This window comes from Lutra lutra, chromosome 9 (assembly GCF_902655055.1).
Source record: "Lutra lutra chromosome 9, mLutLut1.2, whole genome shotgun sequence".
NCBI lineage: Eukaryota > Metazoa > Chordata > Mammalia > Carnivora > Mustelidae > Lutra > Lutra lutra.
In genome coordinates, this window is record NC_062286.1 from 116,425,803 (window position 1) to 116,453,486 (window position 27,684).

Here is a 27,684-nt window from a genome sequence, read left to right on the forward strand (position 1 = left end):
TGGACAGGTTTGCCTGATGGCAATGTAGGAAACAGCGTGGGGAGGAGAGAGGGGTGGGAGCTTGCTGCAGGAGGGCAAGGATGGGGTCAGGAATGGCCCTCCCAGAGGAGGATGGGGGCTGGAAGGATGGGAAAGTCCCCCTGCTTGCACACCTCCTGGACAGCCTGCGGGCCCCTGGCCCTCCGGCCCCTCCACCACCAGCTGCCCGCAGCTGGTCCTCCAGGGTTGCAAGCACCACAGGGACAATGACTTGTGAAAAGCAGGTTTCCACGCCAAGGACAGCTTGCCAAGTTCACCTTGAGCGGGATTGCAGGAAGCTCTGTGTCCGGCAGTACAACAATGCTTTGAGCTTGAGGAGGGCCTCAAACAAAAGGGATTCCAACTGGGCTGTTCCCAGGCCTGTACAGATTGTCGACCAGAGTGTCAGAGTGTCAGGTTACAATGCAGGGCGGTGGGGGAGGTCAGGGTCTAGTGACTAAGAGCTGTAAGGTAGGGGTCCCCAATGGCCAAGATGACCAAACACCTGGAACTTTCAGTTGAGGCTGGGCTTGCCCTGCTCTCATCCCCACCTCCAGGGCGAGGGCCATGGGCGGATAAGCAACTCAATTCACGAAAGGCGAGAGACAATAGTGCTCCTTCTTAGGCTCCTTCCCTACTCAGGGCTGTGCTATGCTCTTTGCTAGAAGCTGCCCCCTGAGCCAGTTCCTGGAGTAACTCTACACCACCCTGAGTCTAAAAGCTCCCTTTATCAAGGAAGCATCTTCTGATCCTGATTAGGTAAGACAGGGGTCCTTGGAGCCTCCTTCCCAGCATTTGTCACACTGGAATTCATCTTCTGTCCATTCTTTGCTTGGTATCCTTCTCTATTTCTTTCTTTTTTTTTTTTTTAAGATTTTATTTATTTTTAGAGAGAAAGAATCTGTTCTAGGAGGAGCAGAGAAGGGGGGAGAGGGAAAGAATCTTCCTGCTGGGCACAGAGGAGCCCGACATGGGGCTCAATCTCACAATCCCAAGATCATGACCTGAACAGAAATCAAGAGTCAGATGCTTAACTGACTGAGTCACCCAGGTGCCCCTGCTTGGTATCATTTTCTTGCCATAAAATACAAATGGAGGGGACAGCATTTCTTCTTTGTTGCTGAACCCATAGGATGGATCACAGTGCTTGTTACATAGCAAATGCTCAATAAACAGGTGCTGGGGGCATCGATGGGTGTGTGGCTGGATTCATGATTCTCAGTAGACCGAGAGAGAGGATGCTAAGACCCCTTACAGAACCTTACCCCTCCTATGATTATGAAAGGTAACAATCATTAACTATCATGTACTACAGTCTTTTGGGGTCTTCCCCTGAATCACTTCTAATGCTCACAAGGGATGGCACGATGAGATGGGTGGTATTTCTTATTTGCTGATGAGGCACAGTGACTTGGAGCTAGTCTTTTTTTTTTTTTTTAAGATTTTATTTATTTATTTGAGAGAGAGAGAGAGCATGAGAGGGGAAGGTCAGAGGGAGAAGCAGACTCCCCACCAAGCAGGGAGCCCAATGCAGGACTCGATTCCAGGACTCCAGGATCATGACCTGAGCTGAAGGCACCCGCTTAGCCAACTGAGCCACCCAGGCACCCTGGACCCAGTCTTTACAAGCCAGCAGTGGTCAAACACTTTGGTGATCACCAAGTCGACCATTTCCCTAAGACCTGTTACTACTTTAATGAGTTAAGGTATCATTTGCGTACGGTAAACTTTACCCATTTTATATTTATAGTTTGTTGCACTTTAACAAATTTGTACACCTGTGCTGCTACTGTGATCCAGTAAAGAACGCTTCTATAACCCCAGAAACTTCCTGGGTGTCTCTTCCCAGTCAATCCCTGCCCTTCAGCCCCCCGCCCTGGCCCCCGTAACCAGTGATCTGCTTTCTGTCACCATAGATTAGATCTTCCTTTTCTAGGGAATCACTCAGTAAGAACTCTTTCATAGTTTTGCTTCCTTTGCTGAATATAAGGCTTTTTTTTTTTTTAAGATTTTATTTATTTATTTGTCATAGAGAGAGAAGCGAGAGTGAGCACAGGCAGACAGAGTGGCAGGCAGAGGCAGAGGGAGAAGCAGGCTCCCTGCCAAGCAAGGAGCCCGATGTGGGACTCGATCCCAGGATGCTGGGATCATGACCTGCGCCGAAGGCAGCTGCTTAACCAACTGAGCCACCCAGGCGTCCCTGAATATAAGGCTTTTGAGATCCATCTGTGTTGTTCTGTGTATCTGTGGTTCATTCCTTTTCATTGTTGAGTAGGACCCCATTGTGTGGGTATATCAAATGGTTTACCCATTCACCTGTTAATGGACATTTGGGTTGTTTCCTGTTTGGTGCAATTATGAATAATGTTGTTCATAAGAATTTCAGCATACATACAAATGGACATACATTTTCATCTCTTTTGGAAAAATGCCTAGGAAGGGAATTAATGAGTTAGGTTAAATATATGTTTAATTTTAAAAGAAACCACCAAGCTCTTTTCCAAAATGGCTGTAGCATTCTGCATTCCTACTCGCAATGAATCAGAGATCTACTTGCTTCGAATTCTTACCAAGACTCATCGTCAATCTTTTTGATGATAGTCATTTCTATGAACGTGTATTGGTGTCTCACTGTGGCTTTTGCGTTTCCAGAATGGTGGGTGATCCCGAATACCTTTTCATGTGCTTATGTGCCATTTCCGTCTTTCGGTGAGAAATTTATTCAAAAATTTTGCCCATGTTTTTCTTGGGTTGTTTGTTTTCTTGTTAGTGAACTTTGGGACTTCTTTATGTATCCTGGATAGAAGTCCTTTATTAGATATAAGTGGGGGTTTTTTTAAGATTTTTATTATTTTTAAGTAATCTCTACACCCAACATGGGGCTCAAACTCACAACCCTGAGATCAAGAGTCACAAACTTCACCCACTGAGCCAGTCAGGTACACCTAGATATGTTTCGCAGATATTCCCTCCTAGTCTGTGACTTGCCTTCTCGTTCTTAATCAATCATGGCTTTGGGAGGATAAAAGCCATCCATTTCAATGAAGTTTGATTCACCTGTCTTTTTCTTTTACAATTTCTGGTTTTGTGCCCTATCTAAGAAATCTTGGCTGAAGTGTTTAACAGCGCATCATAAATCTTTCTCCTACAACTTCATTTTTAATAGCACCTTGGTTTTCTATCCCATGAACTTACTAAAGTTTCCCATTCCCCTTCTGGAAGAGGAGCCAGGCAGAGAGCCACTAAATCTTCAAGGCTCGACCTATGGGGTCTCCTTCTGGTCCCTGTCCAAGGGCCACCTCCTCAGTAAAGCCAAACACATACCCAGTTAGTCATCCTGTTCAGTGTCTACCCCTCTAGTCGGCCAGCTCTGTGACAGCGAGGGCCATTTGGTTCCCTGGGCTTCCCCAGTGCCTAGAGAGAAGAGCCAGGCACACGGTAGGCACACAGTAAGTAACATAAACAGGTAAACCATAAATAACACAATGAATGAATGGGTACTCATGCTGAGCCCTCAGCATGCGCCTGGTGCACGGAAAGTGTCACTAAGCAGACAGGGGGATGCCTGGACTGAAAGAGGCTGCCTTCCCTGACAGTTTTATCAGCCGGGGAGTGTCAGGGTATTCACTTCCTGGGGCCCACTGTAACCAAGTCCAGCAGACTGGGTGGCTGAAAACCACGGAAATGGATTGTCTCAGAGCTCCGGAGGTGGGGCCATGTTCCCTCTGAGACTCTGGATAGAATGTTCCCTTGCCTCTCCCTGGCTTCTGGTGATCGCCCCAGATCCTTGCAGTTCGTTGGCTTGTGGCTGCATCGCTCCGATCTCTGCTTCTGTCCTCACATGGTGTCCTGCCCTCACATCTCCACACCATCTTCTTATATGGACAACAGGCCTATTGGATTAAGGGCAAACCTACTCCAGTATGACCTCATCTTAACCAATTATCCTTTTCCCCAAACAAGGTCACAGTCTGGGGGGTTAGGATTTCAACATATATTTGGGGGGGAACAGAGTTCAACCCAAAATAGGCAATGCTGCCATGACAAACAGCACAACACAGGAAAGAATGTTATTTCTTTCTCATGCTTCTTGTCCAATGGAGATCATCAGGTGAGCTCATCGAAACCTCACAGGGACCAAGATTTCGGCCATTTGGTGCTGCAGCTCTCTTAACACAAGGCTCCTGGTTCTCTGCAGTCAGGGAGGGAAGCACAGAGCATCACTCAATGTTTCTTAAATGTTACCTTGCACATTCAGTGGGCAAAACAAGTCATGTGGCCATGCCTGACTTTAAGGGAGAGTGTCTAGAAGGACAGGACACCTGGAAATCCAGTACTAGAGATGTTCCTACAAAGTCATTAAACACTTTAGTCTGCATGGTCACATTTCCATTTATGTATTGGTACCATCCAGAAAACCTGGAGGAATGAGTCCACTTGAGATAAGGAGGAGCAGAGGGAGAACCAAGGGGAAATAAGGTGGGCCACAAGTCCCATCTCAGCCCACCAGGATGTGAAAGAGGATCCCCTTGGATATTGAATCCTGTCTTATGATACTGACAAATGTCATCTCATTCTATCTTTGCACTGGCTTTGAGGGATAGATAGCCCAATGTTCACAGCAATTAGCTGGGCGAGGTAAAGAGCTGACAGAGCTGTATCACCATGGGGTTTGCCTGACAAACGGTTCTCGAACTTCGGTAGCTTCCAACAGCAAACATGTATTATTCCCCCACGTTTCGGTGGGTCAATTGGACGATTCTTCTCGTCTGGGCCGGGTGGTCTAGGATGGCCTCACTGCCGATCTAGGGTTGGTCCAATGTCAGCTGGGGTGACAGGATGACACGACCACAGGTGTTTCTTCATCAAGCAGAGGAGCAAGGCTTGTTCCCACCCTGGTCCCCGTGTCCCGGGGGAGCGAGAGAGAAAGCCCCAGTGCAGAGCCTGTCTGGAGCTTCCAGAGCCTCACATGTGAAACTGTTTCATTGGCCAAAGCAAGTCACATGGGCAACCCTCATTCACTGGGATGGAGAAATAGACTCCGCCTCTTGGTGGGAGGAGCTGGGAAGTCACCTCGCAAAGGCGAGTACTCACAGGGATGGGAGGCAGCTGTGGTCAGTTTTGTGATCTACAGAGAAAACAAGCTCAGTGTCCAACAACAGGGAATCAGTTCAGAAAATCCTGGCAGGGCCCCAGTGGAGATTTTTGCCGCCATTAAACATGCGCTTATAGAAGAAATGTCTGCAGAGGACAGGAGTTCATAGCATATTGTTAAGCAGGAAAAGCAGGGGCGCCTGGGTGGCTCAGTGGGTTAAATCCTCTGCCTTGGGCTCAGGTCATGATCCCAGGATCCTGGGATGGAGCCTGGCATCATCCGGCTCTCTGCTCGGCAGGGAGCCTGGTTCCCCCTCCCTCCCCCGCCTGCCTCTCTGCTGCTTGTGATCTCTGTCAAATAAATAAATAAAATCTTCAAAAAAAAAAAAAAAAGTAGAAAAAGCAGGCCATGAGATACGTGTACCATTTCATAGCCATCGGATTCCACAGAGTAAAGCCTGTGATACCAAAGGACAGCAAAGAACATGGAGCAAAGAAACCCTGGTGCCCACAGGCGGAAGGTAACCAGGCGCAGCAGCTGCTGGAACCACAATTTGGCAATCTCTTCGCGGGCACAAGGGCTCGTGGATAAGATAGCCACAGGAGCCTCGTTAGGAGTGAGAGAAGAACGAGATCAACCCCACTGCCCGTCAGCCCGGGGCTGGATAAATCAAGAGTCGTGTAATTACACGGTGCAAAGCTGCACAGCAGTGACGAGAAAGTGACCTAGGCTCTCGATCTGTATGTGTCATTTAGGTAGAGCTGGAAAACAACGTGCACACAGAACATTGTTTACATCTTCATAGCATATATTTGAATTTTGAAAGCACAAAAACAGTATACATTGTTTATGGATACATGTTTAGGGACCTGTGTGTGGGAAGGGAGAGAAAAATGAGACTGGGAAGCAGGATGGGAGAGAGGCCAACCTAATGTGTAATAATATTTTATTTCTTTAAAAACTCCAGAACAGATACGCAAAATGCTAGCATGTGCCCATTTACAGTGATGGATATATAGGATCAAATCATACGATCCTGTGCACATCTCTGATTTCTTTTTTCAAAAGGTAAATCCAAAAATAAGTAAAATACAATAAAACACCATTTAGAGAATTTTCCTGTGTGTGTGTGTGTGTGTCTGTGTCTGTGTGTTAGAAAACCCACCCTCAAAATACATGCATCTATACATAGAGGGAAATGAATGATTGGGAGGAGGGGAGGTCATACTCCAAAAATGTGAGCAACTGTCTTTGCCTCTGGCTGGTGACAATTCAAGCTCCGTTTATTTTTCCCTCATGCTAACATGCATTTTCTGACTTTTCTCTGAAGGACATGCTGTGCTTCTCTAAGAAAAACAAACAAAATATATAGGGGTATGCTGGTTCCCTGGGTCACAGGCTCTTCTCGAGCTCCTCGGGGTCCCAGGTTCAAAAATAGATCTGCCCTCCGACCTGGCAGGCTCATTCTTCACATCCTGGAGTGAGTGCCAGACGCAGGCTCAGAGGCGGGCTCAGAGGCAGTTGAGCTCCCCTGGCCTGGGAAAGGATGGTGGGCTGGTGACCCAGGCTGAGAGGCACAGCCAAGAGTATCCTCCACACTGGACCCCTCAACTTCTGGGGTGGCAGAGCCCGGACTCTCCCCCTGTTCAGATGGGAAACTGAGGCCAGGGTGGTTGCCCCCAGAGAGACAAGTGATGCTAACCACAGAGACAGCTGTAAGGGAGCCCATCTTGCTGGGTGTGGATACGCTCGGTGACTTTGGACAAATCCCAGAACACCTCTAGGTCAATTTCTCTGGCAGCCCCAATGGAAATAAGCCACTTCCTACGACACCTTTCACTATCAGGGGGTCTAAAGGATATTTTCATGCCAAGAGATGCTGGATCTTTCCAATAATAGCAAGGATAGCAACACTACTGACTCTTGAGCACCTACATGCTAAATTCTTAAATGACATCTTCTCATCCTAGCCTCTTGTGGCCAGCTGTGTTTTCTAAAACAAGCAATCTCTCCCAACCTATGTGATTTTGTGAAACCTTACCTCTCCCCACCTAGAGGGAATCTCTTCCCACTCCCCTTGAACTTGGGTGGGACTTTGTTACTGCCTTTATGAATAGCATGGAGAAGACTGACCCTGAATGACTTGTGAGGCTAGGCCATAAGACCTGGGCCCTGGCAACCCAGCTCCCTAGGCCACAAGGAAGCCCCCCGTGTAGCTATTCTCGCTGATGGCCCCAGCTGAGTCACAGATATGTGAATACATGAGCTTCCAGATGATTCCAGGCCTTCAAGCTGCTCCAGGTGCTGTCTGATGGAGTTGAGTCAAGCCATCCCCAATGAATCGGGCCAAAACTGTGCATATATGAGTAACATCACGTTGCCATTGTTGAAAACCATTAAGTATTGGAGTGCTTTGCTCCCCAGCACTGGTAACTGGAAGTTACTAGACTTACTAGACTGGAAGTTACTAAACGAGGGGCTGTTATCCTTTCTCAGAGATGAGGAAGCAGTGTCTCACTGACTAAAGGGGTATCAAGGAATCAAGTTTCAGTTCCCGGAGTGAAGGACTCTTAACTGATAGGCCTGGGTCATAGGAGTGACCTCAAAACCCAGCCTTGGGTGCCTTCTGATCCGTGAACTGTGTGGTGGTTCTGGGTTTGGGGTGGCGGAAAGGGGATGCAGAGAGCAATGGACAGACAGGCGGTGGTCCTGAGCAGAAAGTCCACCAAGACATGGTGATTCTTGCTGCATGAGAGCTGCCCCTCAGCCTCCTGGGGACACTGACAGGCCCTCCCCAAGGTGGTCGGCAGCCCCTCAGCCTCATGCCAGCGGCCCCCTGAGATGCCCTGGGTGATGTCCTCCGGGCCGCGCCCAGCGCATACAAGAAGCTTTGGGGGCGCACCATGCTGCTCCGCTTGCGAGCCTCGGTTATCATCCTGGGTGCTGAAATGCGGGGAGCTGAAAAGGAAGGGAGCTGGGAGAAGTGCTGGGTTGTGGAGATGAGGTCCGGGGTGGGAGACTCAGGCTTGTGGCTTCATCTCCTTCTTCAGATCCAAATACTCAAGGAGCCCCAAAGCAGCACATGGTTCTCCAGGAATGATCTCGATTCCCCTGCCTCTGTTCCCAAGAGCAGGAAGATCAGTGCTTCCAAGAAAATAGATTCCAGGGTGCGAATTTGGGCAAGTTGCCTACCCCTGTGGGTGTGTTTTCTCACAAGCTAAATGGGAGGTAAGGACCCACGACATCCCTGGTGATGCCCGGGCTCCACTGGCTGGAGGTGGCAGTGGCAGCGGGGGGAGCCAGTTCACCTGGTGAGTGGCCAGGATGGGGAGGCAAGTGGGCGGATGCTTTGCACCCTCAACATCCATCTCCCTCTGGTCATTCTATCCCAGGTTTCCTACCCTTCCCTCAATCCCTCTTGGTCCCATGAGGTTGACCCTACTCCAGCGCTCCAGGGCTGGGCAAATGGCCCAGCCTGACCGACCAGAGTACCCCATCCCTCTGGCTACAGTGTTTGGTTCAGGAATGTCCTTGTGACCGAGCCAGAACTTTCCCAAGAACTTTCAGGAAAGGAGCACTCTGTTTTGGAGGGGTTGCTAAGTGGATAGATTGGAACTGTTGCCACCAGTGGTGGAGGGAACGGTGGTGGGAACTCTCAGAGATTTAAGCCAAAAGGAAAACAGGGGCCCAGAAGATTCCTGATATCATTTAAGCATCTGGATCCAGCTATGCCTGAAGCTAGAAACCCCTACACTCTTCAGTTACATCGGCCAACAAGTTCTCTTTTTACCTAAGCCATTTGAGCAAAAGCCAAATTCCTCCAGGTGGATATAAGTATTTTCTCCATGTTCTGGCGCCGTGGTAACAAGAGGCTAGCAGAGGGAGAATAAACTGGGGGGCGGGGGGTTGTTTTACATGTTTGGGCAGGACCCAAATAGAAATACCCTGGACAGAAACGTCCTGCTGCCTCTGCCTTAGAAGGCTTCCTTAGTCTCCATTTTGGGACTACCACTCCAGCTCCCACCCCAGAGTGGTGACTATTTATTCAACAAACACTGGTGAGAATCTAGTATGAACCTGACCCTTGGATAGACCACAGACACAGAAATGGAAAGATGGTCACGCCGGAAAGGGTTTTCAGATTAGAGGGGGACAAAGGTCTGCAAACAAGCCTTTATAATGCAGGATGAGGCTTTGGGGGAGAAATACAGGCAAGAGCATTGGGATCCCAGAGGTAGAGGGTCTATTCCCACTACAGTGGGGAGGCAATGAAGGAAGGCTTCCCGGAGGAGGTGATGTCCAAAATAAGACCCAAAGGACAAGTAGTAGGAAGCCAAGGAATACTGGTGGAAAGGATTTATCCACATAGAGGTAACTATAAGAGCAAAGTCCCAGAAGCTGGAGAGAGCAGAGAGGGTGCTGGAAAGGAAAACCAGTTCCTCGTCATGAGGTGCAAAGACTTAGGCAAAGACTTAGGGAAAGAGCGATGAGGCTGGAGGCCAGATTCTGCAGGGATCTGTAAAGCACTAAAAAGTTTGGCATTTAAAACTGAAGGGTTTAAGCAAAGAGGTCAGGGGCTGGATCTGTGTCTTGGAAAAATCACTCTGGCTACAGCAGCAAAGATGGATTAACAAGAGTTCAGTTCTGAGGCTCTTGTTCTCCCCTCGGCAAGAGATGAATCAGCCTGGCCTCGGAGAGTGACAACAGGGAGGAATGATGACATTATTGGGCTGTCATTTATTGAGCCCTTAGTATGTGCCAGGCTCTATGTTAAGCCTTTTACAGTAATCGGCTTTTTCATCCTTTGAACAACCCTATCAGGTCATCACCAACATCAACCCCGTTTGACGGAAGTGGAAACTCAGCTCCAAGCAGATGAAGCATGACGTCTGGAAGCGAGAAATCCAAAACCTGCCCCTGTGACAGGCCGGCTTTGGCCTATCCAGAATATCGAAGATGGGGGCAGGGAGAGAAAGAATTACAGGAGCTTGCTGGAAGAACAGGTCTGATTGGGGTTCGGGATGGGGTGGGATGGGGGTGGGGAAGCCTCCACACTCCCTGGCAGGAGCGGCTACATAACTCGTGGGGACCGGTGCAGAAAGAAAGTGTGGGACCCTTTGTTCAGAATTGACTAAGATTCTCCAGACAGTGACTTACACCTGTATGTAGCCCTTGGAAGCGTGGTCTCTGTATGAATGCAAGGGTTTGCACACCCTTGAAGTCAGCCCTGCTCCCTGGTTTCCGTCCCAGGTGCCTGGAGAAGGTTGGGCAGTTACTAGTGATGGAAGAATCCAGAAGTTTGCTTAGGGCTGAGTGGGGGAATAGAAAGTGGGGAGTTCTGTTTGAGACCCTGAGGTTTGTGTCTGGGAGGATGGCTCTGGGTTTGGCGCTCAGAAGTGAGGTCGGGGCCACAAGTCCACACAGAGCACCAGGTTACCAAGTTCAGTGTCAAGTTCAACACCAGCACACATGCTCCCTGACATTGCCAACTGACCCCCAATGATGCTTCTCAGGTTCCTTCTCTGGGTCCTGCCACCAGCCTGTCCCTGCTACCACCTGGGTTCCAGCTGCTCCTCCCGGGACTGGCTGGTTCCCATTTCCCTGAGGGCAGGGAGGTTTTTTGCAAACCCTCTGCCTCTGGGCTAGATTTTGCCCCCCAACTACCTTGGACACTGGCCTTAAGGACCCATATTTGAAGATCCTCACCCAGCCTGAGAGTTTGTAAACTCTGCCTAGAGCTCACCTCTGAGAGATCTCCTGGAGGCGTTCGAAGAGTCTGTTTGACACTCCCTTTGACTGAGGAGGAGGAATCTGCAGGCCAAAGATGTCAGCCATCTGCCCAAGGCCACTGTCATGTCTGTGTCAGCAGGTCTTGCTCTGTTGGTGCCACCCCTGCCTCCTGCTCCACAGCAGCCCAACTGGGAGAGCCTAGCTCAAGCACTGCATTCACTCACTCATTCATCCACTCATCCACTCACTCATTTCCTCATTCATTCATTCACTCAATCACTCATTCATTCACAGACTCATTCATTCATTCACTCATTCGCTCATTCACTCATTCATTCACTCACTCATTCACTCATTCATTCATTCATTGGCAGATATTGAGAACATACTACATATCAAATGCGGGGGCCAAATAGAGAAAGCTGAGTAATTACACAAGTAATTCATCTCTTAACACCTTGAGGAGGGTTACAATAAGGGTGGACTATGAGCGGGGATTCTGATCTACCACAAGAACAGGGCTCAAGGCCCGGGCTGAGCATGAGTCAGTTCCCTTGCTGTAGCATTTCCCAGAAATGGCTACGTCACTGTAACTCCCGTCCTGTGTGCTCTTCTTGGGACAATGACCTCCATCAAAAGGTGGAGTCCTCCATCAAAAGGCTGGGTTCCCAGCCTTGAACTGGGCAGACCCTGATGAACAGACAGAGGCAGAAGTTCCAAGCCTAGATCATGAAGTACTATACCACTTCCACCTGGCTCTCTGGGGACAAGCACCTTTGTAGCCCTCAGAAACCTTGTAAAACCTGAAGCTGGCGTGCTGGAGACAACATCTGAGGAGACCATAAGGGAGCCAGGGCAGGGGGTGGAAGGCTGAGGTGCTGCAGGTGATGGAAGAAGCCTTCAGGATGACTGTCACTCAGCCACCATCCAACTACAACCTCTTAATGGCCCGGCCGCGCTACTCTTGAATTCCTGACCCACAGAAATCCTGAGAGATAAGAAAAGGTTATTTTTGTTTTAAGCCACCAAGTGTTGGGGTAATTGGTTGACAGCCACAGTAACAGGAACACTTCTGAAAGGTGGGATGGGCAGACATCAGTGCTCGGGATAGAGCAAGCAGCATGTGCAAAGGCCCTGAGGTGAGAAAGAGGTGCTGAAATGAAGGTGCCGAGGCTGCCAGGGTCATCATCTCCCAAGCTTTCCAGAGCTCTTCTTTTGGTCCTACCCACATTTCTCCCATGAACAGGTAATCTCGTTCCTCTTCTGTGCAGAGAGCCATTCACACAATAATGGGACCTTGGGAAGAAAATTACATTCATTCTTTAGGTCAGTAAGATTAAATGCATGGCCTGGGTGTCTGTGGGTGGGGAGGAGGGGAGAGCTCGAGTGCTCCCAGAGGTGGTATAGATGCTCCCTGCTGTGCACAGAGGAGGGGACTGGGGCTGGGGGTGGGCGGGGAACAGGGGGAGGCCAGGCTCCTGCACTGCCCAGAGGGATAGTGGGAGGAAGTGAGATGGGCTCCAGACCCACCTGGAGCAGAGCTTGCCTTCCTGCCCCAGTTCTAGGTCAAGCGTCTCCAGGCTTCGGGCGAATCACCCTCCTGCTCTGGGTTTAGGTTTCTCCTCTGTTAATGGGGATGATAATGACACCAGCCTTGGGCTCATACCGTGTGGCTTAATCGTTACATCCTCATGACAGTTGCCCCTTACTCTGGGCTCATCTGTGCCAGGCACCAGGACAGACACATGACTTGCGTTAGCACGCTTCTTCTTCACAAGGTCAGGGATGGTATGACCCCATTTACAGTTGAGACAATTGAGGCAGAGGTGGGCAAGCAGGGTCCTGAGCACACAGGAAGTTCAGCGATGCCGGTGGCTGATAACCAGCTGTCTTTCCTTTTCCTGCCAAAGCCCCACACACCTGGTTTAAAGTTCTCAATTAGCCGGATGAGCCCCCTGGTTCCTGCTGCCCCCAAGCAGGCTGCCCCATTCAAAACTCCATAGGATTTGGGAAAACAAAGGGGAAAAGAAAACAATACCAAACAGCTGGATGTGCCCCCCCCCTCCCCGACCCCAGCCCCGGGAAAAGCGCAGAAGAAGACGGAAGGCAGCACACCCAGGAGAGGAGACCAGCACTCCTGGGCACCTCCTGCCCAGTGACCGTGTGCCCCCAAAATAAGTCCTGCCCTTGTGGGTTTACATTCCCAAGAGCTCGGGGAACAGATACACAGTAACTGACGCTGATCACAGCAGTACAAAGTATTTATTTGGTACAAGTATTTATTTGGTGCTCACCCCGCTGCCATCCCTGCTCCAATTTACTTAATTTTCACACTCTATGAAGTGGGTGGTATTATTTTCCTCAGTTCGCCAAAAGGAAACAGTGGCACAGAGAGGTTAAGTGACTTGTCCAAAGTCACACAGCTGGCATCGCCAGGATTTAGACCAATAAACAGGTAAGCGAGTAAATCAAACATTCCTCAGTTTCCAGGCAGAGGACTCACATACATTCATCCTGTAAGAGACGGGAGTTACCCTGCTGACAAAGCAGGATATGGGACACAGAGAAATTCAGCTGCCTACCCAAGGGCCAGGGGCTGGGGAGAAGGATTTAGAGGCAGCCCCCTCTGGCTCCAGGGTTGGCAGAGACACTTCTTTACCCCAAGCTATTCTCTTTGCAATCCATTTCCCCTCTCCGGCCAAAGGCAGTTCTAGAACAATCTGCCCCAGGACAGGACAGCCTCTCATTAGTGTCCCAGCCGCTGACCAGAGCCACCCAGGTCACGACATCTCCCCAAGCCTGAGGGAGAAGGGAGGGCCGGAGCCAGTTCCCGGCTAAAGCACCCACTTCCCTGGCCTCGAAAGGATCTTCTCGGTCTCTAGGAACAGTTTGGACTCACCGCCTCCTCCCCAGCCTCAACCCTCTGCCACCCCTTGCTCTCTCTGGGGTCACTTCACTCATGTTCCAAGCGCTAACATGGAATCAGAGGGGGGAAGGTAGCGGGGGAGCGGGAAGGGGAAGGGGAGCTGAAATTTGAGATCCCAGCCTTGGTGGGGGGAGTTTGGAGAGAGAGAGAGAGAGACAGAGACAGGAAGAGAGGGTTCAGTTGGGCTTGGTTTTCTGAAGCAGACAGCTTTGGGGGTTTGGTGCATGTGAGTGTGTGTGTGTGTGTGTGTGTGTGTGTGTGTGTGTGTGTTGTTTTCTTTCTCACAGGGAGGCCAAGCCTCCACTGGATAATATAAGAACTCAGGGGCCAGGCCAAGCCGGGGGAGCAGGGCCGGTGCCGGGACAGAGCAGCCGTGGGCAGGAGCGCGAGGAGGAAGGAAGGGAGAGGGGGAAGATTGGAGGTGAGGGGGTGACTGCGGGGGGGAGCACGGGCGTGGGGGAGGAAGCCGAGCGGCTGTGGTATTTGGAGCAAGTATAAATAGCCGCTCGGACAGAGATCCGCCAAGCAGGGGTTTGCCGCTGCAGGGCTCAGGGGGTAGGCCTGTCCGCCCCCCGGCTGGCCACGGCGGCACATCCCGGGTGCAGAGCCCGGCGGGGGGGCAGGCGGAGCGCTGGGGGGGCTCTGAGCCCGCAGCCCTCGCCCTCGTCACTTCTCCCGATGCTCTCCCGACTGGCCATGCTGCTGGGCGGCCTCCTCCTCGTCGTGGCTGCCGTGACCGTGGCCCAGCGGAGGGGGCAGGAGGCGGGCGGGCGCCGCCGGGCACACCGCGTCCAGCACGGCCAGTGCAGCTACACCTTCGTGCTGCCCGAGCCGGAGCCCTGCCCGCCGGAGCAGGAGCCCTTCGGGGGCTCCAACAGCCTCCAGAGGGACTCGCCAGCTGCCGCCCTGAACCTAGGGGACTGGCCTGCCCAGCGAGTGCGACAGCTGGAGAAGGTGCTAGAGAACAACACTCAGTGGCTGCAGAAGGTAAGGGCTGGGCCTGCAGGGGCATGGTGTGGGGAGGCACAGGGGCCTGTCTGGTGGATAGGTGGGGGCTCCTCCCCAGAAGCCTTCCCCAGTGCAAAGGCCAGGCTGATCGAACCCATGTCTCTGATTTGTACAGACTGGGCTAATGGGGAACAGAGAGGGACAGGGATGGCCCTGATGCTACACAGCAAAATGAGGCAGGCTCAGAGCTGGAAACCTGGCTCCCTCACAGCCATTCATTCCCTTATCTGAGCAAAATCCACTGAGCTCTGATCCGGGGCCTGGCCCATCCTAGGTACCAGGGATATAACCGTACACAGAACAATATGACCCCTGCTGGCCTGGTGGGGGCCATAAAGAGATGAGCAACAAATATACGCTATGTCAGATGGTGAAGCAAGATAAAGGCGGGAAGAGGGAGAGTGGTGACATGGTGGCTGTTTGAGGTCAGATAATCTGAGAGGACTTCTCGGAGGAGGTGATGTTTAAACCCAGAGAACAAGTAAGGTAATGTAGCAGCCCATGCAGATACCTGATGGGAAGGCGTTTGCTACAAAAGGGCCAGCAAGTGCAAAGGCTGTGAGGTGGGAATGCAGTCAGGGTGCCTGGGGAACCGCGGGGACCACGGTGGAACAAAGGAGGGAAGAGAGGGTTGCTCAAGCTGATCGGAGAGGTGAGGGGAGGCAGGCCATGTCGTGCCTTGGGGGAGCCACTGGGAGGGCTCTGGCTCTTGATCTGAACTTCATAGGAGCCAGTGCAGACCTTGGAACAGGGGAGACACAGCTGATTTGTTCTGAACAAAATACCCAGCAGGGAGCAGGGTGCATTCTGGGAGCCCGAGGAGGGGGCTGCTCAGCTGTCAGGCAAGCAGAGATGGAGGCCTGGATGGAGCGGGACGGGGCTGGGAGATCCTGCTTTATTCTGCAGGGGGGCTGCTCAGCCCTGTTGATGAGGAGCTGAGGACACTCCTGGCTGCTCTGGCCCAAGGCCAGAACACTCCAGAGTCCTCTGTCCTCATTCCTTCAGCAAACAGTGAGCCCCCGCTGTGTGCCAGCCCGGGAAAAGGCACTGAGCACAGAGATGAACAAAGCCAGCATGGCCCCGCACAGGCCTGCGGGCAGGAAGGGTGTCCTGTGGGTTCCCAGATGGGGTTGCCAGGAGGCCCTAAGTAGGAGCAATGGAGGGAGAGAGTGAGACCCAGGCCACAGGTGCAGAGGATGGCCTGAGCAGCGACATATGATGGAGGGAAGTGGCCCGACTCCTAGAGCCTTCGGGTGTATTAAACAGCACAGAGCAACCGACAGGGAGCTTCTCCAAGGAGCAGTGCCTTCTCACTCCTTGCTTTCCGAACTGTTCAGATCATGCACCCAATCACCAAACAGCGTCCATGCACATTTATTTAATATTTTTTGCACATGTACCCATATTAATGCAAGTACTGGGAACAAAATGAAAAGGAATAAATAATTAATAAATAAATAATAAATAAATTAAATATAAATAAATAAATAATAGAAATAATAAATAATAAATAAATAAATGAATGAATGAAATGAAAAGGTGACCTACGAAATCATCATGTCAATTGAAGTTCTGATGGTTTCCTCTGTTTTCCAAAGAATTGCCTTGAGCACACCTGGGTTTATCTGTCCCCAAGGTGGGGAGACTGCCCTACGTGAGACTAACCAACACGCTTTGCACACACTTGCATATCACTTGCGGGTACGCACACTTAACCTCTTACTCCTGCCCTGATCTCAGCCCCCCCATTCACCATCTCCCCATAGGCCCTTGCCTTCCTGCCCTCCCACCCCCCTGCTCTGCCACACTGCCAGCCTGCCACAATCCCACCCAAGGTCCCCTCAAGAAGGTTCTTGCCCTCCCATGCTGGAGTGGGGGCTCCATGCAGCCTTGAAGTCTGTGTGTTTCCTGTTCCATGAGGGTCATTCCAAACCTCGCCTCCTCCTCAAGGCTCCGTCTTTACTGTCCCCCATCCTCTCACCAGAACAATGACCCCCTGCTTCAGTGAAAATGGGGACAAAGGGAAAGCCAACCTTCAGCTGCCTCTCCCACACCTGCAGGTTCACCACACAATCCACTAGTTCCCAGGAGTTTTCTTCAGCTCAGAAGGAAAAGGTTCCTTCAGCGACCAAGGCCACTGTTCCTTCCTAGGATACAGATCCCATCCCAACTCCTACAGCCACTGAACTTCCCCAAGCCGACTATCCCCTCCTGTGCACCCTCTCTGCTGATTCTTCCCCTCAGGGTTTGATCCCATCTAAGTATCTTCCATTAAAAAAAATAATAATTAAAAAAAAAAAAGGAAGGGAAAAAAAAGAAGTAGAAGTAGAAGAAGGAGGAGTAGAGGAAACGAGCTTCCTCTCCAGCCCACACCCTCTCGGACTTCTGGCCTGGTTCTCAGAAGCCCACACGACCTGCCTCCATTTCCTCACCTCCCATGTACTCCTTCCCCAAAAAGTCACCTCCCACATGCCACCTCCCACATCCCAAGGCCACGACTCAGTCTTCATCATACTTGATCTCATGACAAATATAATGTTGCTGGCCAGTACTATCCTTCCAGAAACAGTCTCCATCAGCAAGTCCTTAGCCACAAAACACGCCTCCCCTGACCTACCTCCCAACTGCTTTCCCTCCCTCTGCAGCCGCAGTGGGCTCCCTATTTCCACCCTGGCCCCCAGAGTCCATTCTCTTAGCAGACAGAGGGATCCTCAGTTAGATCCTGTCCGTCCTCTGCATAAAACTCTCCTGGGGCTCCCATCTCTTTGGAATAAAAGTAAAAATCCTTAGTCCCTAGAACACCCCTTCTCCCAGATGCCCCCATGGCTCACCCAGCCCCCCTCAGGTCTCTGCTTAAATGTCACCTCCATAGGGAGGCTCTCCCTGTCCGCTCCATTTAAAACAACCACCCTCCCTCCGTTTCTGCATCCCCTCAAACTGACTTTGGTTTTCTGTCTTTGCACGTCCCACTACCCATTCTTAAAGCACTTCTGTGGGTCTTTGTGCTCCAGGAGATCATAGGATCATAGCTGCTTTGTTCATGACTGAGTGCCCAGAGCAGGTGCTCCTTACATGTCTGCGGAGTGAACGAACACATGGATGTGTGAACATCCCTGAGTCCCTCTAGTCGCTCCGGGCCCCACCCCCCGAAATGCTAGTGTTGCTCAGGACTCTGTCCCCGCTCTTCCTTTCCTCTCACACTTCATGACACCGTTCCCAGGGCTGCCCCAGTGCTCCTGTGACACTGTCTCCCACCTGCCCCTGAGGACACCGAATCGGCATCTGACAGTCTCCTGAGCCCTAAATCCATGACCGTGACCCACAGGTGTCTCCCTTCTGAGAGGTCATGGTGCCTCACCCCAAAGCTGCCTGACTCTCAGCTCTTCCCTCCCTGCCTACCTGTCTCTGTTAAGGCCTTCTGCAGCTCTGGGCTATTCTCCATGCCCACCTGTCCCCAGGCAGCAGGTCCTACCCGCCTTATGGCCTTGGCCTCTCTCCTTGTGGCTCATTGTCTTGTCTCCCCAGCTGCCACCCCACTCAGGCCTTGTCACCTCCCCACTGGCTTTCTCTACTCCGACCATCACCCACTCATCCCTCTTTGATTCCCCTGGGTGCCTGGTGCTCAGGCAACATGGCCTGAGCCGAAGGATGAATTTAGACCAGAGGCTCTCAGGTCAGGTCCCCCTGGGCCACCTCTTCAGCCTGAAGTACAATGTCCTCTCTAGATGTCCATGGAGCAGAGAATGCCAGTGTTGGAGTCAGGCCGACCTGAGTTCACATCCTGGTCTGACACTTTCCACGTGGTTGTGGATGAGCAAGTCTCAGTTTCCCCGTCTGCAAAATGGAGCAAATGCTGGGGGATGGCCGGGAGGACCACTGAGATGGCTCCCACGCGGCTCTCAGCTTGCTGCCCTGGGCAGAGCGTGTGCTCCATGAAGACCCAGCCAGATGGGAAGGATCAATGGGCTCTTACTTCATTCAGCTGCATCACTAGTTCGAGCCCAGCACTGCTGGGTGAGGGCAGCTCAGCCCGGGACAAGTCAGTCCAAGGGCCCCAGCCCAATCACCTGGGGGCTGGCAATGTCGCTCATCCCTGCTGGTGTCCTCTAGGGCTTCCAGGTCCCACCTGATCTCTGCTGGGGTCCAAGCAGGTGTTTGCTCTTGGTTGAATGGCCCCTTCGTGCCCTTTGGGCTGGGTCTATCTCAGAGTCTTTGAAACCCAAAGGCCTCTGCTTGGTTTCTGCAGTAACATCCCAGGAGAGAAAAAAAAAATGAGATTCAGAATATGCTGATGTAGAAGCATCATCATCATCACCATCGCCATTAGGGATTACTGGGGATGAGCGGAGAGGGCTGGCCTCCCCAGATCAAGCTCTTGGCAAGATTCCAATCATCAGGGCGCCTGGGTGGCTCAGTGGGTTAAGCCTCTGCCTTCGGCTCAGGTCATGATCTCAGGGTCCTCAGATCGAGTCCTGCATCGGGCTCTCTGCTTAGGGGAAGCCTGCTTCCTCCTCTCTCTCTCTCTCTGCCTGCCTCTCTTAAATAAAATCTTAAAAAAAAAAAAAAATAAAGATTCCAATCAGCAGGGTGGACATAGAAGAGACCCTCCCTGCTGCCAGCTGCCAGCGGCCAGCACCTGCTCGGCCCATGCCCCTGACTCCAGCCCCTGTCCCCTGCCCACCTCCACCCCCCCACCCAGTACACAGGTGAGGAAACAGGGGAAGGGGACTTTCGGGAGTCACCTGCAGTGACAGCAAGCCTGGAGTCTCACGCCAAACTCCAGGTCCTTTCTCCTGACTCTGGAGGGTGCCAGGGAGGTGGGTGAGGCAAGATCCAAAAGATGGTATTGGGGGGGGGGTCCCTAGTGCCTCAGAATTCCCGAATCCCTGACACTCACTCCCTTGTCCCAGCGTGGAGCCGACCAGCTGGCTGGTGTCCTCCTGCCTATGCAGTGACAGCAAGCCTGGAGTCTCACGCCAAACTCCAGGTCCTTCCTCCTGACTCTGGAGGGTGCCAGGGAGGTGGGTGAGGCAAGATCCAAAAGATGGTATTGGGGGTGGGGGTCCCTAGTGCCTCAGAATTCCCGAATCCCTGACACTCACTCCCTTGTCCCAGCGTGGAGCCAACCAGCTGGCTGGTGTCCTCCTGCCTATGCTCGGGGTGCATGGGGTGGGGGGCTACTCCCTCTCCCTTTTCCTCACTCCCCTCCGCTTCTTCCTTCTACTCTTCTCCCCTTCCTCCACCTCTACTCTTCTCCTCCTCCTCCCCACTCCCCCTGGACTGTCTCTGCCCTAATGACTCACGTCTGGAGTCTTCTCTCGGTGGTCTGGGTCGGTTGCGCATCAGCCCCTGGCTCTGCTCCACCCTCTCATCTGGGTGGAAAGCTGCAGCCAGGAATGTTGAGGGGGTGAGCGGACAGAGCCAGAGGGGGCGGGGATGGGCAGGCTTCCCCAGCAGGCTGTGCAGCATGGTGGGGCCTCCTGGGTCCACTGCCTGGGCAACCTCGTGCTAGCCCTGCGTTCAGTGCCTCGTCCATGTGATAAGAGAGTTTGATGTGGGCCAAAGAGAAGCATCTGCCTACAACAGGTGCTCAGGGAAGGGTCCCTCCTGTTACTGTCATTCCCTGAGTTGACCCGAGTCTGCCAGAAAGTGCCCCACTCTGCCTTCTCCCGTTGCAGGATCCATTCTACAGATGAGGAGAGCAGGGAATCCCAGGCCAGACACAAAGGCAGCCCAACTTCCTCTGAGCTGCGGGAGTCCCGGGGCAGGGCAGACGTCAGACCCCAAAACCATGGGGCCTTCTGCTCTCTCCCCGGTCCCAGTGACAGTGGGCCCTCTCTGCTCACCTCTTCGCGTGTCTCTGCATCTTCCTTTTTATCTCTGTTTCTCTTTGCCTCTCGTGGGTCTCTCTCCTGAGACCTTCACCTTGGCCCTGACATTGCCTCTATCTCTGTGTGTGTCTCTGCCACTGGTCTCTCCTTGTCTCTCTCTCAGACCCTCCTTCCCTCCCCCACTAGATGAGCCAGCCCTCCCATCTCTACCTTCCTGGGTGTCCACAGGCTCTGTCCACCCCAGAACACCCAGGACCCACAAGGCAATGACCAGTGCCCACCCCTCAGCCAGGGTGCTCATCTGGGGCCTCTTTCTCTTCCCTCTCTGCACACCAAAGCCAAGTGGGGAGGGAAGAGGGGCTGGACAGCAGCCTCCCAACCTGGCACTGCCCCCAGCCTCTGCTACTCACTCCAGATCCCTGACGCCAAACCTCAGAAGAGCTCCAGACCTCAGCTCAGTGCTTACAAGGCCCTGCCCGGCTGGATGTGGGTCAAAAGCAAATCCAACAGAGCGCAGCGTGGGTTCCTGGCCCAGCCCAAGACCCTCCCAAACTGGCCCAGGACTCCCAGCTGCCCCAGCCTCCCCAGGCTGCCTGTAAATTCTTGGCATTTTCGGCCTTCGGTTATCCAAACAAGAAATGAATCTCAGTTGCCGAACAGAATGTCTTGAGGTTTGGTTTCCTAACCTCACCGCTGGCTGCTTTCTAAGCAGTTTGGGGATGAGGGGTAGGGAGAACAGCATCTGCTTCTTGGAGAAATGGCGTTATTTTTCCAAGAAGGGAACCTAGAAATGGCTGGCACAGATGCCCTTGGCCTAGGGATGACTGAGGGCGCCACAGGGGCAGCGGCCCCCCCAAGCAGCTTCCCCCCAGTGAGGGACAGGGCCAGGCCATTTGTTCAAGCTCCTGGGCCAGGCCATCCCATGGGGGCAGGGCTGTGCGTTTCTGGCTCTCTCCTCTGGGGCTCAACCTCTCAGCTGGGCTGGGATGCACACAGACCCTCTCCCCCATTGTCAACTAGAGCAGGAAATGTGAGAAGATAGGCCCCAGGTCAGCCCCTATGTCTGCACCTCTGGCTTGGAGCGCTTGCTTAACCTCAGAGTCAGCTCTGAAATGCCTGGAATGGACCCAGAGCCAGGGGCGGGGGTGGGGGTGGTCATGTCCCAGTGGGGCCACTGACCAGCTGTGGGACCCTGGGGAAGCCACCAGCATCACTTGGTCCCTGTAAAGTGGAAATCAAAACACTCACTGCCTCCTGGAGAGCGCACAGGACAAAAGAAAGAGAACAGAATTCAAGCCCAGGGTTCACTGAGAATTTACCGTGTGCCACACACCGTCCTACGTGCCTCGTGAGAGTTCCTGCGTTGGAGTCTCACAGCGAGCCTCTGAAACAAGACTTTTTGCCTCTTCACAGATGAGGAAACTGAGGCACCCAGAGGTTCGGGGGCTTGCCCCAGGTCACATGGCCAGAAAGGAGGAGGTCAGATTTAACCCTCGAGCTGTCTGCTGCCTGAACCCACACTCTGGGCACTAAGACCAGTTTCCTGGCTAATAAATCAGACATGTCCATTGCGGTCCGGTCCCCAGATACCCAGCTGGGGTCTGCAGAACAGAGAGAACCCTGGCCACCCGAGAGAAACTCACCGATGCTAGATTTTTCCCTTCCCCACGAGCCCCTCAACCACGGAGGGCTTCTGGAAGGCTCTGCGCCAGAGAAGATTTGGTAAGCATCTCAGCAAGGTTCAGCAGCTCTTGAAAGCCAAGGGGACCCAGAACACCATGGTATCCCCCATCCTTGGCCAGAGCCCACACTAAATCCCACAGAGGCAGACAGAGTGTGGACCTTGGAGCCTCCTCCCCTCCCACCCACACAGTTTGAACCCCAGCTGCTCCACTGCTTGTTGGCTGTGTGTTCACAATCACTTTGCCTCTTCTGTGCCTCAGTTTCCTGATCTGTGAATTGGGGGAACTAATAGAAGCCACTTTGCAGGGTATCGTGATTACATGAGTTAACACATGTGCAGGGCCGGGTAAGACACAGAAGGAAAGAAATCACCTGTCACCCCAATTCCCTGGTCACCTCCCAGTTAATTCCCTTTCAGTGTATTCTCTACTTGTTAAATATCCACAGAATGTTTTAGAAGTACAAAAGATAGAAAAATCAGATAAAGCTCTCGTTCCCACAACCCAGCTTAAGAAGTAAAATCTTCCCGATGACTCTCAGCTCCTGCCCCTGTCCCTCTTTCTTCCGGATCAGAGAGAGCCACCGTGAATTCGGTGTCAGTCACCTCTTACCCCATGGCTTGCTCTCCCTAACCAATGTATAATATTTTTTCCTCTATAAATGGTGTCGCACGATCTAGGTCTTTCTACAACTCACTTTTGCCCACTCAACCTCGCAGCTGTGAGATGTGTAACTCTGCAAATGTGGGAAAGGCCTGAGCTTCAGTCTTTCCAGCTGTAAACTGGGAGCGGTGGTACGTTCCTGTCTGGGTTTACCACAAGGCCCGGATGCCCAGCGCATGCCAAGGTCCGGGGGTGAACCTGATGCAGCTTCAGCTGTCAGGGAAGTTTCTCCTCCTTTCCGGGGTACGTGATGGCCACAGACTTCCTCTGTGCCAGGCACTGGCTGCCTATCGTGTGACACAAAGATTGATCCATTAAACATCACAACATCCTCAATGCTGAGGATGCTTACAATCCCCTTTGATTTATATATATATATATATATATATATATATATATATATATATATTTAAGATTTTATTTATTTGACAGAGAGAGACACAGTGAAAGAGGGAACACAAGCAGGGGGATTGGGAAAGGAAGAGCAGGCTTCCTGCTGAGCAGGGAGCCCGACTTATGGCTTGATCTTGGGACCCTAGGATCATGACCTGAGCCGAAGGCAGACGCTTAATGACTGAGCCACCCAGGCGCCCATGATCCACTTTAATTAAGGGGACACTGAGGCCCAGGGAGTTCACATAGCTAGGAAGGGAAAGAGGTGGATTTGAAACCAAGCGGGGTTCAGACCTCCCACGCAAACACCATGGATGGCCTCTCTAGGCCCCCCATTTTACAAATGAGGACACTGCCCCTGGGCATGGGGAGTGACTCAACTATCCTCACCCTGAGGTCAGTGACAGGGGTTAGATCAGAACTCAGGGCTCCTGACACCCAGCTGAGGGCACCTTGTCCCTCCTTCCCTATAGCAACATGACACACTGCATGTCACAAATCTCATGAAAAATTAATGCATCTTTACAGTTACTAAGTTCTGGGCTTGTGTGCAGGCATGCTTTCACACAGGTGAAGATGTTCTTTCTCCATCCACTCAATCCACAGATAGAAACCCCTTCCACAGAGGTTTATTAAGAGCTTGCATTGTTAGGCACTGTGCCAGGGATGCAGATCCCCCAGTAAGTAAGAGAGACTCAATCCCTCCCCTCTGCGGCAGCAGGAGAGACACCAACCTAGTAATTTCTCATGTGTAATGATCAACCTTGATACACGCTGTGAGGAAGACCTCGCCTGTTCTAGGAGTAGATAATGGGGGACCCGACCTTGATGGAGGAAGGGCTCCAGGAGGAAGGACAGAACTGAAGAAAGGAAGAGAAAGGAAGGGAAAGGAAAGAGGAAGAGAAAGGAAAAGCATTCCAGGCACAGGGAATACCCAGTGCAAAGGCCCTGGGGTGGAATGAACAAGTGATTTAGAGGAAGGGAAAAGAATTCCTTGTGGCTAAAGCATAGAGAGCCAGGAGACGTGTGGTCAAGCTGAGACTGGAGTGCTCATCAGGGGCCAGACCACACCTCCCTGGGCCCGATCCTGCTCTCAGGGATCTTGGGTGCTGGGCACTTTTCTGCCCTGTGCCTAGTGAGGGTTGCTCTGCAAAGTTGCTTTGTAATGAGCTACGGACTTCTGGACCTGCTCCTCCCTGATCCCTCCTCCATCACCCTGTTTTCAGGGTCAGCCTCAGACACCAAAGATGCAAGACGGGTGAGTGGCAAGAGCTCAGCCACTGGATTCAGATCTGAACCTACCAGCTGTGGGTACTGCTCGGCCTCTCCAGGCCTCTGCTCATTCCTTTGTCGAGTGGAGAGCAATCCCTCTTTTCCTCCAGGCTGCTAGGAATCAGACAAGAACAGTCACACACCAGAGTTTTGCTGCAGGAAAGCCTGGGGCCACATGACGAGGCACCCCAGCAAGGCCTCCCTCTTTCTAGAACCTGCTTGGCTTGATTCCCCAAGGTAGAGCTGGGTTGGGGGGCAGGTGGGGGGGAGGGGTGCTGCCAAATGATCACTTCAGTCAAGGAGACTTTGCAGAAGTGTGACCTGGTCGATCTGCTCCCAGACAGCCCAGGTTTGCCCATGACAAGCTGCCTGACCTTGGACAAGTTGCTTAACCACGCTGGGGCTCATCCGTAAAATGGGCTGATAGCACAGAGAGTGGGGACAAAGATCTAATAAGCACAGTGGCTAGAACAGTGCCCAGCACATACTATGTGCTGAGCACACATTTGCCAAGCAAAATGGACACACTACCCCGTCCTATGTAGAGGCTGGTCCCCAGGTGGCAGCGAGGTGAGCAATTAGGAGAAATGTGCTTCTTCACTTTCTCCCCATTAAATTCTCAATCTCTGCACAAGAGAGAATAAGGAGGACTCATCTAATGGGCCCCCTTTTAGACAAACCTTCCAAGATCAAGGTTGAGACTCAGACAACTTCAAAAGGAGAGTGGAGCCTTGGAAGGCCAATGGCCCCAGCAGCCTGTTTCCATTTTCTGAGAAGCACCTCAACTTCAGACAGCAAATGTAGGCCTAGCTTCCCCTCCCCCTGCTCTCCCTTCCGCACTCCCCTTCTCTTCTCCCTGTGGCTTCTTTGACTTGAACAGACACTGGGCAGCCTAAAGACACATACACACAGAGACACAGACACGCACCTCATTCGATGTGAGGCTCCGAGAGCGGGACAGCCACAAATATTCGACAGATATTGGTAAACCCCTCCACGTGCCAGGCTCCGCACTATGTCCCGGGCTACACCAGTGAACAAGATGAAAGAAACCCAGCCCCTGTTGGGTGCAGATTCCAGCACTGGCCGCCTTTATTCCACTGGCCTGTCTGCCAAGTGGAAACAATGAGCCTCATTTTCTGACAAGGCCACTGAGGCCCAGAGAAGCTCCGTCACTGGCACAGAAATGAAATGGCAAAACTGTGACTGGACCAGTGCCCGACTTGGTGCTCCGGGTCCCCGCTAGACTCAGGGCTGCGGCGCGAAGTTTGGAGAAGGCCGGCCTGTGCCGGGAATCGTGGGCTGGGCTGAACAGCGCCTCCCTCCACAACAGCCCACTGGTCACTGACATACTCCACCTCTGGCCCCCTGCCCACTTGCTCCGCACTCTCTGAGCCCTGGCCCAGAAGAAGAGCAACGGAGGGGAAAGCAGCCAGGAGGGCTGGTCCTGGCGGCTCAGAACCGCAGGGTCAGGGCCTGTGTAAGCCCCAAGGGGAAAGGGAGGGGGCTGGAGCAAGGCAGAGGAGGAAGGGCCAACCCTTGGCCATCAGGCTCAGAGCCACAAAGTCAGCCTTGTTGCAAAAATGAGGAAACTGAGTCATAGAGACAACGGGGCAGGGGTGTGACGCAACCAGCCTGGTAGGGGCAGCACCTGGGAACAAGAGGGTCTGACTCTGGCAACCACGGCAAAAGTAGCGCGTTCCTTCACTACTGTGGCACAACACATTCCCCTCAAACATGTCACAGCTTAAAAGAACCGCACACAGTTACCATCCCTCGGTTTCTGAGAGTCCGGAATTCAGGCGCAGCTTGACAAGGTAGCTCTGACACAGGTTTTCTTCATGTACTGTACTCTTGCCAGGGCTGGGGTCCTCTGGAGGCACCCCTGGAGCTGGAGGACCAGGCTCTGGGTGGCTCCCTCCCAGGGCTTGTAGGTGGGTGCCGGCCCGCGGGGTGGGGGTGAGCCTGTAGACGGGCTGCTGGCGGGTCCTCAGGACAAGGCGGCCAGTAGCCCCCCAAACCAAAGGCCCAAAAGGGTGCAAAGCAGAAAGCCTCACTCAGACATTTCTACAAGGTGCCATGGTCATCGCGGCCAGTCCTGGCCCAGTGAGGGACCCATGGCGCCTGGCGCACGTACCAGGATGTGGGACCCTTGGAGCCTGGAGTCTTGGAGTCTGGCTGCCTCCAGGTGCCCCCTGAGCGGTGAAGGTTGTGCTCTCCACAGCTGCAGGCCCGCGTTCTGAGTCACCTCTGCCGCTCAGAGGCTGTGTGACACGGGCGATGGGCTCATCTTCTCGAGCTTCTTTTCCTCACCTATAAAATGGGGATGATGAGAGAGCCAAGGACGAGAGAGGCTCTATGTGTCAGGCCCTCGAGGCCAGGCCCGCACACACCTAGTGATTTGGAGACCTGATGGCCTTCCGAGGTGCCTAGCCGCAGGGCAGAGCCTGGCCCACCCCTCAAGCGGGAACAAGGCCTGCTCCGGTCTCTGCGCTCTCCCCAGCGTCCATGCACCGGTCCCGGCACATCTGAGCAAATCTGTTGAACAGATGAATGAGTGTCACGTCATTTCTAGAACGTGCCTCCTAAAGGCAACCCCGGCTGGCTCCCTGCCTTGCTGGGGACCTCCCCGAGCTCCAGCTGTTGAGGAGCCCACAGCTGCCTCGCCAGCGTTTCTGCCCCTGTCGGTCCGCCTCTCTCCAGGTGTCTCCAAACTGATTTCCAGCAGCCAATTATTCCGTGGAAATCTGCCACTCCTGACATAACACCAACTATTCATCCTTTCAACAAATATTTACTAAGTGCCTCTCGGGGGCCTGGGACAGGTTGAGCCCAGAGGATGTGGCCATGACCATGGCTGTCCTGCGTGCCTGGGGCTGGTATTCCCAGGGAGAAAATGGATAGCGAAGAGATCCCGGCCATGATCTCAGATGTGTGGAGTGCCGTGAAGAAACCAGGCGGCTGCAGTGGGAGGAGGAGGGAGAGGGGGCTCCGTGTTTACCTTTGATGGGGTAGCCAGGGAACCTGTCTCCGGAGTGGTGACATTTGGGGGGAGACCCGAGAGTC

The 27,684-nt window shown here is 52.8% G+C and overlaps 1 protein-coding gene across 2 annotated transcripts in view; it reads left to right on the plus strand.

Moving 5' to 3' along the window:
• Window positions 1-13,900: 13,900 nt before the first annotated feature.
• ANGPT4 (angiopoietin 4) overlaps window positions 13,901-27,684 on the plus strand; it is a 42,086-nt gene continuing 28,302 nt past the window's right edge. Inside the window, exon 1 of one of the 2 annotated variants that reach the window (XM_047744901.1) lies at window positions 13,901-14,756. In XM_047744901.1, coding sequence (XP_047600857.1) covers window positions 14,448-14,756 — 309 coding nt within the window. In that variant the 5' untranslated portion in view covers window positions 13,901-14,447. The remainder of the gene's footprint in view (window positions 14,757-27,684) is intronic. The other variant, XM_047744899.1, reaches the window with a different exon arrangement.